Genomic DNA, 15,857 nt, shown 5'->3' with positions numbered 1-15,857 from the left:
AAATCACTTTGCCTACCCAGGCATCCCCACAAAAGCATACCTCAGAGATCCCCAAAGGATTAGTAAATGGTTTTCTGCCACCAAGCAAACTTGCCCCTTCTCTCTTCTACATGCCAGCCCTGTGCTAAACAGCAGCTCTGGTATCTGCTGGGAGATCTGGTATCTCTGGTATTACTGCTGGGAGCTTCCTAAAGCAGGCTACAGATCAGAAGTAGGCTTTTTAGTTTAATCTCTAGTAAGCCACATTTAACAGACCAAAGTAAAGTTGTTCTGGCTGGTGAGAAAGTTTAGGCGTTCACTGCATTTCTTTGGATGTGAAAATAAAACATTAATAATCAGTACATAATGTTTATTATATATCAGACCACAAAAAGAAGATCAGATGCTCTATTTCAATGATCAGTACAGTAAAACTTTGTGCAGTACATCTGGGACTAACAAGGGCTTGTATAGTCATGGAACTGGCTTAATCAATCTTCATTTCTTTTGTGCCATAATAGAACATTTTTGCCTGTTATTTTCTTTCTTAACAAATATATCTTATCTACACAAAACTCAGCTGAGTTGAGGGTGGGGAGAAGAGATCTTTTTACTTTGAAATGCTAACAGCAGCTTAGGGGCTTTACTCTGCTGATTCTGAACTATAATGAATGGAGATATTTCCTCACATTCCTGTTGGATAATTCTTCCTTTGCCAGCCTTCAGTTACCAGCAGATGAGAGCTGGAGTTTACTCTTGAGTTGGCAGTAAACAAAAGAACAAATCCATACTGTTTCTCATGAGAAAAGAAATTGGAGCCTTTTTCCAAATATATTAAAACTCTAACATGCAGGATGACTAAGAAGATGTGTGTTGGATAAATGAGGTGGTGTGCTAAACAGAATTAAAAAAAAAAAAAACAACAGAAAGACATGTTTACAGAGAATGACCAAGGCATTGTCAAAGACTTCAGCTGTCAAATAGAGCCTAATTTAAGTTATAATTCAGTAGAGGGGTAGACTGTAGATTCAAACTGTTGTCTTAATGAACAATTCAGCTGTTACTTCTAGATGATGAATGCACAGTATTTATACTATCCCATAACAGACCTGCACTGGCTCTATTGCTGAAGCACACCAGTACCAGCTTGCAGGAAGAGCTATTTAACTGATAAAAACCACATTTTTAATTTAAATACTGACTTTCACCTCAGAGTAATAAAAAACCATTCATCTGAGGGGATCTTTAATGAGTTACATGGCAAAAGAGGAGTATTTTTTACACTTTTCTATTTCTCAGCTCAACATGAGTGGGCACCATTGATGTTTCTTTCACATAACTGATGTTGTACCTTATCCACAGGTGATGCATCTCATCTATGTGAGAGCTTTCCCAATAAACTGAAACATGGGAAATAAGGACAAACTACAGGCAAATATCTATTTATTTTAAAAGTACAATATCTAAATCAACATTTCTCCAGCACATAGTGCTGCCCAGCATTACACTCTAGGTTTGATCTAGTACTTCCATTCCACCTTTTGAATCTCATTTAGTGCTTTAGTAAGCACTCCTGTCAGTTTCTGACTTGGCACGAGCCTCAGCCTGATGGGACCACATGGTAGGTTGAGGACTGACTGCATGACAGAATTGCCAGGCAAAGAAAGAGAAAATCAAGCAGTGCCCCACTGGTAAGCCATGTGCCAGAAAGCAGAAAATAAAGGGAAAAAACCATTTGTAGATAAACAGTAAGAGACCATCAGGAAGGAAACCTGTTCCTTCCAAGGCTTAACACGTTAAAACACTGCAGAATGCTCTCATAGCCCAGCAGCAGCTGAAACACCCAGCAGTCTTGAACACAAACTGATGACATCCACAATTAAAGAGCTTATATACTTCCTTAGCCCAAGCAAGTAAATTCTGCTCTCTCCACCTACTCAGTTAGCTGATTCTCACTAGCTCTACTCATCCTGAACATCCACCAGCAAGTTCAGCACCATAAATGCTCATGGTGACACAAACAGGGCGGCAGAGTGCTCTGGGGAAGGGCAGGCAGGCAGCTTTAGCCATGAGGCTTCCCATCACTGCAGCCTCCTGTGGGAGGCTGGACATCAGCACTCACTCCTTCTGTAACAGATGGCCGCCAAATCACACTGAAAAAGAAGTCCCCACACCTCAGATATCACACATATATACACACACCCAGAAAATAAAATATTCAAGGCATTTGGGAGTTTTTGCCACAACAAAAGGAAACACGAGGAACATGTTTTAGATGAGTAGATGTGACTTTGTAACTGGCAAAAGCCTTTACTCAGTGGTCTTCCTGGGATGCACAGGATGGCAGAAGCCATGAGAGACAAAAAAAAGGTTTTAACGATAGGAGTAACTTGCCTTTGCCAGATAATCATCCAGTGTTGCAGGCTGATCTGTTTCTCATATAAGGGCATAAACAACATGTGTTTGTCTGAGTTCATACCAAAGGAAACAGACTGCTGATCTCAATGTCCTCAAATGATGCATGGATACATTTTAAGCGCTTGTTTGTCCTATTATATTCTGAAGTCCAAAATAGACTTTTTATTACAGTATCTCAAATTTCAGGACACCTATACAGTAAACAAGTGATCAGGGAATGAGAAACACTTATATTAATAGCAACAGCACACTGTTCATAAAGTAGAGGTGTCAATTATTACTAAGCAAAATGGACAGATTACCAAAAATACCACCACAAACTTAAAGACAACAAATCTAGTTTTATTTTTTACTCAAAGCCCAAAGAAAGTCCAACTTATTCTGTACATTTTATCCCCATTCACTTATTGCTGCATTTTTATTGGAATGAATGTTTTTAAGAACCTCTCCACACTAAGAATACCTTCTGCCTCCAAGCATCCCACTGTAGAGGGATCACTACCTCCCATCTATCTTCTCTGGGATCATCCCATTCACGTGGACAGCTATCTGTGTATAGTGCCAAACCTGTTAGCTTGCACAGTGCCTGTAATTCTGTGTCAAGTCACCAATATACATAAACTGGAGCATCTTGAAAAAGAACCCAGTGTGACAGATGCTTTTGGAATGGCTGCATTTAAACATTTCAGGTGATCAAGGTCTCATCCTTGACACATGCAGAACTTTTTCCTTCTCTTCAGCATTCAAAAATAATGACCATCTCAAAACAAAGAATATAAAAAAACCCTCAGAGATTTTAAAATTTAGACACATGACCTACAATTAGGTAATTTAAACACCCAGCCCTGTGAGCAAACTAACTGCTCAACTTTATTCTATTTAAAATTTAATAGCTTTACAATTTAAATAATACCTTTCTCCCTCAACCACTTCACTACTTACCACTAAATCTTTATATTAGTACTGGAAGAGACAGGAAAGATAACTTGTTAGCACTGACTCCAGATGTTCAGGGGTCTACTAAAGCATTACCCAGAAATCAAGCTAACTACATGACATAGACCCAGTGCTTGGAAGAACCCTGATCCCACTTCATTTTCCTGGACTCTCCATATATTTTTATATACTCTCCAAAGACAAGGCTAGGCTCACCTTCCTACTATCTACTGCATGCACTGGTGGCTCAATGCATGCATTATCCCAAACTGTCCTCCATTCAGATTTAACTCCCATGTACTAAAAGGAATCACAGAGCTGAGTCTGAAGAAACCCACAAGGATCACAGAGTCCAACTTCTGGCCCAGCACAGCACCATCCCTAAGAGTCACACCATGGGCCCGAGTATTGGCCCAACACTCCTGGAGCTCTGCCAGCCTTGGTGCTGTGGCCACTGCCCTGGGGAGCCTGTTCAGTGCCCAGCCACCCTCTGGGGGAAGAACCCATTTCTAACCCCCAACCCTCACCTCCCCTGACACAGCTTCAGGCCACTCCCTCAGGTGCCATCGCTGTCACACAAAGCAGAGATCAGTGTCTGCCCCTCCTCTTCCCTCACCAGGGAGCTGCAGACTGCAATGAGTCCCCTCAGTCTCCTCTTCTCCAGCTGAGCAGACCCAGTGCCCTCAGCAGCTCCTCACAGGCTTCCCCTCAAGGCCTTCCCTGTCCTCGTGGCCTCCTTTGGCCTCTCTCGAACAGTTCAAGATCTTTCTCACACTGTGCTGCCCAAACCTGCACACGGCTCTCGAGGTGAGGCCGCCCCAGGGCAGAGCAGGACAATCCCCTCCCTGGCCCCACTGGCAATTCTGGGCCTGGAGCCCCAGGACAGGGATGTCCCTGCTGGCCCCAGGGCACTGCTGGCTCACAGCCCACTGGCCACCAACCAGGACCCCCAGGTCCCTTTGTGTGGTGCTGCTTTCCAGCATCCCCTTCCCCAGTCTGTACGCACGTCCAGGGCTGCCCCGGGGCAGGCGCAGAATCCAACACTTTTCCTTGTTGGATGCAGTTATAAAGTAGTTTGCAATTAGGGAAAAAAAAAATCAAGACAGGAATGTAGCAAAACAGTATTTGTATCAAGTCCTCAAGCAGGTTACTTGTGGCACCTCTCCCAGTAACATGAGACAGTTTAACCAAGGAAGCAGAGACACATAACTTTGGTGGGAGGGAAGCCGCTCATTCTGCAGCACCCAGGGAGATGAAGGCAGGAGTTCTCAGATGAGCACAGTTCTCTGCCCCACAGAACTACCATTTACAGAGGCACATACAGAAGAAAAATAATGCAATGATGAAGCCACACACAGTTGTTATATTTACACGTATAAACACACTGCACAGCTTCTGAATAGGTGAGAATCCTTGGCACCAAGGAACATTGAAGTCAGACACAGAGATACAATATGCTGAGCTGGAAGGGACTCACAAAGATTATCAAGTCCAACTCTTAGGTGCATGGCTAGTATGAGGGCTGAATCCCCAACCCTGGTGCTATTGGCACCATGCCCTAACCAACACAATCAAAAAACCACCAGAATGGTGATGACAGCAACAGCAAAAACATTAGACACATGCAAATCTTCAGCATGCCACTAAAAAAGACACGGATCACTCCTCCACTGGGGTGCCTGGCAGAGCCTGCTGAAATCAGCAGGCCTGCACTGACAAAAGCAGAACATCAGGAGCACAGTCCTCAGTGTAACTGCTTAGCAGTTCCACTATTATTTATTCCTAGATGACCTCTCTTAATGCAATTCTGCATAAAATACCTCATGCCTAACTTAAAGTTATGATTAATAGTATTTTTCTTTTCGCTTAGTTCTGCCCACTATTTAATTCACTACTGGTCTCACCTCTTCACCGTGTTAGCTGCTGTCTTGCTTCTGGCCATCAGAATAGTCTCAAAACTGCTGTTCTCTGTACCAGAAAATATTGCTATTGTAACAGAAGCTAAATTAAAACACTTGTATCATGAACAAGGGCAAGAGTGTGAGAGAGTGGCAAAAGGCCAAATAAAACTGGAGATTTGTTACTTTTCCTTCCCAAGGGGATTAAAAAAATGTGCAAGACTTAAAATTACTGTTCCAGCCCTTTTCCCTGATGTATGACAACATGAAAGAGACCCCCCCAAATCACTTTTCACAGGAGGCTATGTAAAAATCCTAGTTTCTTGCATCACTAACATAAGAATATTGATGATGTCACCCCTTTGGATCAAATCTGTCCTACAAATCATTATTTCTTACTGGCAGCCTTGCAGCACAAGTAAAACTGTTTAATGTCTACTGGGAAAAATGTAGGTGATGTAGTAACTTATCTTTGCTATCTTTTTAGAAAAGATTAGCAGGGATGTGGACCCCCTCCCTCTTTCATTCTCCTGAGGGGTTCTTTGCACATGGGGTGTGTGGGAGAGGAGATTTGTCTTGCACTCCTATAAAAAGTTTACTTTTGAGCATATTCACTTTTTAAAGGAAGAGGAAATAGAAACAGTGGGGTCATAAATCTACAGAGTTACATCTCCCAGAGACCCTCATCATTCTTATACACATGATGTTGATCAGAGAAGATCCGTGGGGCAGGGACCTTGTTTGCCACAGGGCACGCAAAAGCACTCAGGAGAAAGCATTTCAGTGCTGTCAGTTGTCTCAAGAATGACACAAACAAGCTTCCCCTCCATCTCTACTGTCTGCAAAAATAACAAAATTAACAAAAGGGAAATAGAGAGAAGTTTCCCATGCCAACAAATCCTTCCACAAACATCTGTTGTTCCTGAGCAGTGAGATTCCATGGAAGGTAAGGAAAGATTGATACTCAGGGTGTATATGTTAAAACACAACACAGCAATCAGAAACAATACAAAACTGTCAGGTGCTGCACCCAAATGCTGGACAGGGTATCAAATCCCAAAGGGGTTATCTTACTGCCCTGAACCTTTCACAGCTCTCTAACATTGAAATACTGAAATGTAATGTGAAACAAAAAGACAACAAGACCATCCCTGAAGTTTAAAAAATAAAAATAAAAGTAAATAAAAATTAATAATCCCAAACAAATAGAAAAAGCCCCGTGAAACTCCAGTCTATGCATTGAGAGTGACAGATTAAAGACTTCATTGTTGACAGTAAGAGTGACATTTTATGCATGGGAGAGGAAGCAACAAGACCTTCAAAAAATCAGCAGCAACTTTCAATTACAATGAAACAACACATAAAAATAGTAGCTTAAGAGTGAGGACCCTTTAATGCCCTGTGGAGTATTCAGGGACAGCAGTAAACAAGGTGCTGATATACTTTACACTGCAAACAATGTTAGTGGAAAGCCAAATCAGAGTGAAATTTCAAGGCATGAAGTTTAAGATAAAGGGATGTAATCAAGTTACACCACAAATGGGTCCATTCATCTGTAAGCATTTTAACAGAGAGCATTGAATTACAGTTTGAAATAAAACAAATTAATTTGCTTTCTATTTCTTAAATATCTATTCATTATTTTCCTATTGCCAAAGAAAATTTCCCACCTTAATACAAGAATGAATGTGGGGAGAAAACTGGAATACTAATTATCAGGCAGGAAAAACAAGAAGAGTTTGAATTGTGTTATTTACATTCCCATTCCCCTTTCTGAATAGCGTGAAGTCAACAAACTAAGTGAAGACAGAAGAATCTGCAATTGCTATTCAAGTTGTTTTGTGCAAAAGGCCTAGCACCTTACATACACCCAATAAACTGGCCACAGTGTTTTCTTTCCTCCTCCTAAAAAAAAAAAATAAAAAAAATTCTCACAGTGCCTTCAGTGCCTTCCACTACGTTTTTCTTTTTCCCGATAGCTATCACAATCCAAATGACTTAACACCACAATACTGAAGTGCAAGGCATGCATTGCCCCTCGTCCTCCCCCAATTTGGCAGCGCTGGAAAAAGCACCTTTTAAACAAACCCGCGCGTGGAGGACCCGCTCTTCTAAGTGCCGCAAGGAACAACAATCCGGGAGGGGGAAATAAAAAAAAAAAAAAAAAACAAAACAAAACCCTACAAAACCAGAGAGAGCGAGAGAAAAAGCCCACTAGCACTCCTGCTCCTGCTCGCCGGGCTCTGTTGTTGCCTTTGTTGTCCGGCGGGCGCCCCGAGCCTGCGGCTGGCCCGGCCGGGCCCCCGGCCCCCACCTGCCCTCATTCATCCGCCGGGCAGCGGCGGGCAGGAGCTGCCCTAAAGCTGCACGGGGGCACCCTGAACTCCAGCGATGGTCCTCACCGCCGCCTCCCAGTCCTGGCATGGGGTTTGTGCTTAGGGAAGACGCAGGTGTTCTCCTCGCCCCCCCCCAAAAATCCCTGTCCTCTGGCGAGGAGGGCGTCCCCCCGCACCCAGCAGCCTGACTTACTGCAAGGAGGGTGCCACCACCCACCCCAGCACCCTGCCCCTTGGCAGGAAGGAGGGTGACCCCTACCCCGACGCTGTCCCCTTGCAAGGAGGGGTGTCCTCCATCCCAGGACCCTGCTTTATATTTTTTTTTTCTCCCCCAAGGAGGAGAGCACCCATCAAGCCACCCCCTTTCCAAGGAGGTTGCCCTGCTCACTCGCAAGGCAGATGCCCCCCACTCCAGCCCCTCGGAGAGCAGGAGGGTGCCCTGCCAGCACCCAGTCCCCTCGTAGCAAGCAGGATACGCCCCCACCACTGTGTCCCCTCGCAGGGAGGACAGCCCCCCTCCCCCGCGCTGCCCCATCCCCAGCACCTACCTCGTCTTAGAGGACAGGAAAGCAAGTTTGATTAATCCATAGGTAAACAACTGGATGCTCTCCTTGGCTATGCTGGCCACTCTGAGCCTGTGCTCTAGGATGTGCAGTTCCATCTTTTCCTCTTTCTCATTTGTAGTTCATCTATCCCTGGGGTTTATGTTGTGTTTTTGAATGGGGAGGGGGAGGGGGGGCTGTTATTGTCGGTGCCTTTTTTTTTTTTTTTTTCCCCCCCCTCTCCGCTTCTGTCTGTTCCTTCCCAGCTCCGGGGGCAGGAGCAGGGGATGAGGGAGCAGAGGGTGCAAAAGTTGGAGCGGCGGGGAGGCCGGCGGGGCGCGGAGCGGAGCAGCGGAGCCCGGAGTGCCGAGCAGCTGGTGCTCGCTGGAACAAACAACTTGCCACTCAAGCCCGGCCCGGCGCGCATGCGCCGCGCCCCGCGGCATGCCGGGACTTGGAGTCCGCGGCGGCGCCGCCGGGGCCGCCCCGCCCCTGAGGGCGCCCGCCCGGCCCCACAGCCCGCCCGCCCTCAGGGGCGGCTTCGACCGGTCGCTAAAAAAAAACATAAAGCGTGAAAGCGAGAATCGGCGCTGGTAAAGGTGTTGTTTTGGTTTGTTTCATTTTCGTTGCACCTGTCGGCTTGCTGGAAAATGTTTCACAGCCCAAAAAGCGGCCAGAAGGAGAACTTTAGAAGTTTTCATTAACAGCAGGGAAATACTCAAATCTTTACCGTGTTCATTCCTTCACGTGGCAGATGGGAAATCCTTGTCTATTTCGCTGTGCAGCAAAAATAATGGGGGAAAAAAGCGTTCACTTTGCACGTGAGTGTTGCAGAGGTAAGATGACAGCTGTCAAGAGCATAAAACCATTACAATGTGTGTGGTAATGCTGGAAGGGTGAACGGCCCGTTTGGCCCCGTTCCTGCCCCACTCCTCAACACAAGGAGGCTGCATGGAGGCAGGAAGGGATGGGCCTCCAAAGCAGTGCCAGAAATGGGATTGCTCCGGCAGTGCCCCAGGCAGTGTGAGCACCTCTGCACTGCGCCACTGACACCGCGCTGACCAGCACAGCTGTTAAATTCAGCCCTGGGCTGCTCAGAAAACAGGGCTTAGGCAATAAAACTGGTTCAGGTTCTGTACGAGGGTCCCTCTGACTTCAGATCGCACTGATTCTGCCGTGAACACACCACCAGCACCTAGTCACTATGGCCCTTTTCACCAAAAGATTTCAAATGAGCTTTATGAAGACCATCAAGAGAAATCTTTCTGTTCTACGCAGGGAAACTGAGTCATGGGATGTCTCCAACGGCCCAAGATGAGGGCTCAGCCAGCAAAGCCATACTCCAAGTGACTCCTCTCCCCTACAGAGCAAGAAGAGCTCCTGCAGTTGTAAGTTAAGTTTTTTAGGGTCTGTTGTGTTGCAGAAATCCCTTGTCTGGAGACAAGCTTCCAAAACTAGGATTTCCAACCCCTTTCTGTTCTGTTAATTATCATGGGATGGCTGTGTTTTTTCCCCTGGACATGTCTGTTCTTCCTCTGTCTGTGGCTATACACCTGAAAGGCTGTCTTAATTTTGCTATATCCAAAAAGGAAAAACTTGAAATTTGAGGCATTCATACTGATAGTTTGTCAAAATAATTTAGAGGAAATGCAACCAACATAAACTATCAAATCTCTGCTTTGTTTTTAAAAAGCCTTTAAAAAACTAGTTTTCCTTCATGGCCTCACAGTTCAGATGACACTAGGCATTGCATTTTAGGAAGCTGAAGGGGATTTTTAATCTGCTTCCACTGCCAGTTGAAGGTCTTACACTTCAAAGTTCTGAATGTGTCTGTGCCCAGCTACAAAAAATGCCTGCAACTGCATCTACAAATCACAGAGACACCTGTGTTCCTCTAGGACAATGCAGACCACAGAGTCCAGGAGGAAACAGCCAGGGACAAAATACACAGATGCTATCTTGGTTGCTGGGATCTTCCAGAGGAAATCAGACAAATGTAGCCTGAATAATTTCTAAGACATGCTGCAAAACTTTCCTCTTTTAAGAGATTTTCCATCGTAGTCAGGACACCATTCACAACATCAACTGTTCCCCTTCCCACATAGAGAAAAATATGTTGCCCCCCAGCAGAGCTTTCTCAACCCAGAGAATCCAGACACTCCAGGAAGGCCACCAGGGATTATGCTGTTACAGACTAATTACCACAGAAAATGCTTACATGAAACAATGAGAAAGTTAGAACAGACCCAAAGGTAAAATCAGTGGGAACCTTTTGAACAAGCAACTCATCAGAGACTTTGTTCTGCCCGCAGGGAAGGAGAAAAGGAGTCCCTGAGTAAGTCATCTGTATTTACTAAAAAAAAAAAAAAAAGAATAATCAAGCAAACAAGCAAAAAGAATCCCACCCCCGAGCCCACAAAACACAAAAATACTTCTTCATTTTGTGAGTTTACATCTGATGCTCTCCAAAATTGCAATGTCTTTTCTGGGCCTGTTCAGCTGCTATAGTTTTCCAAGTCTTCCAAAGAAAGCCTAAAGGCCTTTGAGCTAGAAACTCTGACCTCATGGCTACTGTGAACCTTCACACAGTTGACTATAGGAAGCATTAGGAAAATATAAAGCCCTACCAACGCTCAATAAAATTTTCTACACATGAGAAATATGTCTAGCTCAGCACAGGCAAATTTTTCAAGAGCAGGCAACCTGGCAATTAGCCAAAATACTAATAAGGGCCCCCTCCTCCTGCTGACATTAGTATTCAAATCTCTCTCTCCCTTGTTGCCAGGTACATCTGGGAGATTCTATGCAGGGAGCAGCCTAGAATGTGTTGTTAGTATACATAACATACTATAATATTTTTTGATTACTGCAGTTTCAAGTTTGCCATATTTTTGCAGCTTGGGAGGACTCAGTTGGCCCAGGCCAGCCACAGAGCAAGGTCCTGTTGTGCAAGATGATGTAACTGCCCATTTTTACTAAAACCAAAACTCATTCCCTGCCCACGCAGCTTGCAGTGTCCATTACCACAGCACATGCTGGGCAGGCGGAGCTCAGGAATGGGGAGCTCGGACGAGAACACAGGCAGAGGAGATAGCAGCAAAACAAATCTCACCAGGCTCTCTGACTCATCTCCTGCCTGGATGGCGGGCACAAGTCATAAGCAGATGAGATTTCTAAGTGCTCTGGGTGAGATACTACCCATAGCACTAAGCAGAATTTGGGGATTGAAGCCTTGAGGCCAGAGGTGGTGGGGGTTTCTCCAGTAAAAAAATAGAGGCTGTACTTGGACCAACAGGGACTTCTCAGCTATCCTGGCTTCTGCTCATGATCACAACGACCTAACTGATGAGTAGTGCAAGAGCCATCTCCTGCTTGCCCTGGAGCACTGTTTATTTGGGAGTGAGGTCCTCAGGAGGAATGGATTATTTTATGAAAAACTTGAGCTCAAGGAGATGGTCTGCATTTTTGCCTTGAGCATTTCTCTCAGTGGCAACTAAGGTACAGTTCACCAACAGTTCTCTGGGCCACTCTGCTCTTCTGAGTCTGAATTTTGTCTGCGAGCAAAATTTCTCATAAACTACACAGAAGTTCACCACCCAAGTGTCTGCATGCAATTTGCACACTGAAACACTCACCAGCAATCAGCTTCAGCAAATATAAATTGAAAATATGTAGAAATAGTTCAGGTGAAAGGAATGTAATTACACACTGTGACGAACAGTTCATGAAGGTGAGCACTGCACACAGAGGAAAAAAAAAAGGAGAATCATGCCATCGTGTTTTATACAGTTACTACAAACTACAGCAGATGTTTCAGTATTATTTTATTTAGATGGTGGAAATTGTTCTTAAATAATTTGTAGTCTTTTCTGATATAATGAAAAAGCCCGAAATTACTTTATTTAATTCTCAAAGATGAAGTTATGGTAGCCTTTTCCAGATGGAATTTAACATGCAGTATCTAACTTTTTGGCAATTAAACCTCATTTAAAAAAAATAAATATAATTTAGATTAAATTATTTTTCATTATTTGTATGACATTGCACTGCTGCAAATCTAACATTGTTACTGATAGAATTATGCTCTTCTTTCAAAAAAATCTGAAGTTCAACAGCATCTTGACCTCTGACTAGAGCTTGTAACAGCTGCTAAGACCTAAAATAGTAGATAATAAAAGCCTAATGTGAATGACGTAATGGCAATACCCTGGATAAATATGCCCAAGGCAAGATTAATCCAGTGTCACAGTTGTTTGTACTAGCTTTTGCTTTTCTTCAGTAAATGGAGCATATTTAGTCCTTAGCACATCTGTAGCTCTGGTGTGAAACCAGGGTCCGTGTGCATTTCTAGGGTCCCTGTCAGACCCAGTACATAAGGGATACAGCAATTTGTTCCAGCTCCTAAACTGTACTTTTGAGTGCAGACTCTGTTTAAAGGTTTGAGAACTGGAGGTACCTTCAGGTCAGTTGCTGATTTTGACCAAAAGGGAAGTCACAACATTTCTTAGCAGCCTCAACCAGTCTGCTCTGAGATGGAAGGAAGTTACTAAGTAACTATAATTATCTGGGAACTCCTTGCTGAAGTTAAACAGGCCTTTTCGACCCAGGGACGGTAATGCTTCTTCAGGCAAACAGGTAAACAAAGTCACAGAAAGGCAGGCAATGATCCGAGGTCACACCATCAGTTATTATCATTTTGGAAGTACAAATCATAGGCCACTGCTTGATCATGAAACCACTACAAGGTTGTCTGAGGCAGACAGCATGAGTTTACAAGCTGCTTATACTTCAGTGACAGTTACTCTCTTAAGGCAAAAAGATCAGTTCTTTAAGAACAATCATGTGTAATATATTAAAATGAAAATAAAAATTAAAAAAGGGGGTGGGGGATGGCTTCCCCAATGATAGTTTCTGAGCTTGCTTATGGAAAGTTACTCATTTATTAAAAAGAGCAATTTATCAGACTAATTTCTTTCTAGCAACCAGAGACCTTTCAAAACTTGATTGCAGTTAATATGCCAGTGTTTCAAAGCATTTTATTCAACTATCAAATAAGATAATGAAGACTTTATTTTACTGTTGAGGTATGAAGTGGGCCGAGCAGGTAGCAGGGGTGCAGATGAGACTGTGCTGTGCTTCAGCTCCTCAGAGAGGCCAGGTCCTGCAGGAGAGCTGAGGGGGGCCACAGCAGTCAAAGGATGTGCAGAGGCAGCTCTGCCTGTGCACAAAGCCACATTACCCTTACCTGAACAGCACCATAGAGCTCCATTAAACATTCACACACCAGTTTGCAAATGGAGATTGTCCAACTAAACAGCTTGGTCAGGGAAGACAAAATGTCACAACTGCCTCACCTCTGTTCTATGCTTTGGTGATGCCTCACAGCTACTGCCCTAGAAGAACAGAAAACAATGGGATTCCCAGTACTGGCCTGGGGAAAGGAAGCTTTGGCACTTGTAATCAGTGTCACGTAACCTCTGGATAGAAGGGATGAAATTGCATGTACCTGTCATGTGTAGCTGGAAATAGCAACTCCCAGATGCAGGACTCACCAACCACAAAGTACCTTGCTAAAACTCATATACTATGAAGTGGCAGGTTTGTACTGTCCCCCTCTAAGGTAAGCAGTATTTACTCAACTTTATCCTGTGAGAAGCCAAGCATAAATATCTGGTCTTGGTATTTTTATTCAATTCCTCATTCTCTTAACTTATGTCTGGCAAAACTTGTCCCCATCCTCAGAGATTACTTGGGTACAGCCACTCCTATGAAGCCCTCATTTAACACCTAGATGCATTAAGAAGTTGAACCTTGACTTTGCCGGAAACATTCAAAGTCTAGAAGGTAAAATGATTAGTAACAGAAGGAGGAAAAGTAGTCCCTGTGTTGCTGAACTAAAACATCACACAAGATAGAAGCTGGTAGTTTCCTAGCCAAGATGCTGATCCCACTGGTTGGTTGATCAGGTGAGCTACTTATACCTTTTTGCTGCAATAAGCATTATTGAAACAGACCCAGTCCAGCTCATTATCTCTACACAATTCCAGGTGAAGCTACTAAGGTCATGTCCACTTTATGAACACTGACAATCATTGTTGAAACAACTGAGAAAGCATGGCTCAGGATGTGGGAAAGACAACTTCACAGCTACTAGGAGGTGTTAAAGATGACCTCATCTTCTCATTTACTTCTGATACTGAAATAAGCAGTTGAAGAAAGTACTCCCTCCCCCCCTCCCAGCACCAGACTGCCATCCTCCTGAAGATCAACACATCTGCAAATACATTCTGCAAACCTCAGGGAAGAAAGCCAGATTGCAGCCTGCCTTATCTCTTCTGACTGGCTGAATGTATTTCAGGCCTCAAGCATCACATGACTGTACATAACATACGAATACAATAACTAACATGGCTTTTATAACAGATCAGCAGGGATCAGCAGTGTTGAACAAACACCCTTATTTGCAAAAGCACCTTCCCAGCCCATGAAGCAGGTGACCTTGTCTCCCAAGGGTTACAGTGCAGAGTTAATGATCCACAAATTAAGGATTTGAAATTTATCCACAGTTCCCCTCTTAACTGCACAATTTTACACCAAATCAAATAAACACTGTCACTGCTCTATAGAAACCCAGTGCTGTAAGAGAGGCCAGAGTTCAGGAGGCAGTGGACAGTGCATTTTCTGCGAGAAGGCATCTGCTGGTGGGGACAAGATTTCATGAGAAAGCATAGATCATAGATTGTTCAATGGCCTTTGTTGTACTTCCCACTGAAGAATATAGTGCATATCTCACCGTCTACTATGTGACCAGGTAGGGCTCCACAGTGGCCTGGGGACTCCTAAAGACCAGTCCAATCTGTAAACCATTAGTATTTTCCTAAAACAGGTTTATACACTGGAAAGATCTGATTGTACAGGACGGAATCCTTTATGCTCTGCTGGATCATGGGATTCACAAGATTTATTTCCACGTGAAATGCCATATGGAAAAATCCCCTGTATATGGAAAAATCCCCTTGCCTCTTGCATTCTCAATAAACTACATCCCATATCTCAATGGTGAGAAGGCCTTGTTTGCCCAAATATTTATAGAGTAATATTATGTGCACAGAAGGCAGTACACTTCTAAATAGACCACAATTCTTTTACAACTGGTATAGCTAAGTTGAGCTCACAGCGTCTTGTCATTGCCACTTGAAGACCCCCTGAATCTGTTGGTCAATATAACCTCTGGATAAATCCTGTGGACTTTTGACTTTGTGGGCCTGGAATGCCATGCTTTTTCCTCGCTACGGAATTTTTTGGCTGTGGCAGTGCATTTACTGCTGTTGAAGCTGGCTTTAGAATTGCAGCCTGCCCTAAGAGACTAATTCCTACACATTTGCTGTGCTAGTCAAAGCTTTTGTCTGGCCATGGGACTGACAGGGAGTTCCTGTGGTAGAAGTTCAACAAAGAGGACAAAACTATTTTAAATCCAAATATACAAATATTTTAAAATATTTAAATATTATATTTAAAATATATAAATATTTTAAATCCACTCTACGGCCTGCCCTCTTTAGGAGAAGCTGAGGCAAGCAGGCAGGAATCACAGTTAGGCAAGGTGGCTTTGCTTGGACGAAGTAGGGCCTGTTGGTCATTTGTCTGTAAAAGACAGCAAGCCTGAGCCAGCATGTCCAGGTCTCTCTTGGCAGAAGTTCTAACAGGGAAGCAGCCTAGTCTGTCTAACTGCCTCCATTTCCTCCAGC

The 15,857-nt window shown here is 43.9% G+C and overlaps 1 protein-coding gene and 1 long non-coding RNA gene across 4 annotated transcripts in view; one reads left to right on the top strand and one right to left on the bottom strand.

The window, feature by feature from the left end:
* CASTOR2 (cytosolic arginine sensor for mTORC1 subunit 2) overlaps positions 1 to 8,498 on the bottom strand; it is a 117,389-nt gene extending 108,891 nt beyond the window's left edge. For all 3 annotated transcript variants that reach the window (XM_053961431.1, XM_053961432.1, XM_053961433.1), the window contains exon 1: positions 8,116 to 8,498. In XM_053961431.1, coding sequence (XP_053817406.1) covers positions 8,116 to 8,228 — 113 coding nt within the window. In that variant the 5' untranslated portion in view covers positions 8,229 to 8,498. The remainder of the gene's footprint in view (positions 1 to 8,115) is intronic.
* A 5,215-nt stretch (positions 8,499 to 13,713) lies between these two features.
* On the top strand, positions 13,714 to 15,166 carry LOC128798175 (uncharacterized). The gene is made up of 2 exons (XR_008434344.1): positions 13,714 to 14,075; positions 14,157 to 15,166. It is a non-coding gene; the product is annotated as an uncharacterized LOC128798175 (long non-coding RNA).
* The last annotated feature ends 691 nt before the right edge of the window (positions 15,167 to 15,857 follow it).

The sequence above is a fragment of the Vidua chalybeata genome, chromosome 20 (assembly GCF_026979565.1).
Source record: "Vidua chalybeata isolate OUT-0048 chromosome 20, bVidCha1 merged haplotype, whole genome shotgun sequence".
Lineage (NCBI taxonomy): Eukaryota > Metazoa > Chordata > Aves > Passeriformes > Viduidae > Vidua > Vidua chalybeata.
The sequence above is the reverse complement of the archived record's forward strand: the minus strand, read 5'-3'. Positions and strand labels throughout refer to the sequence as shown.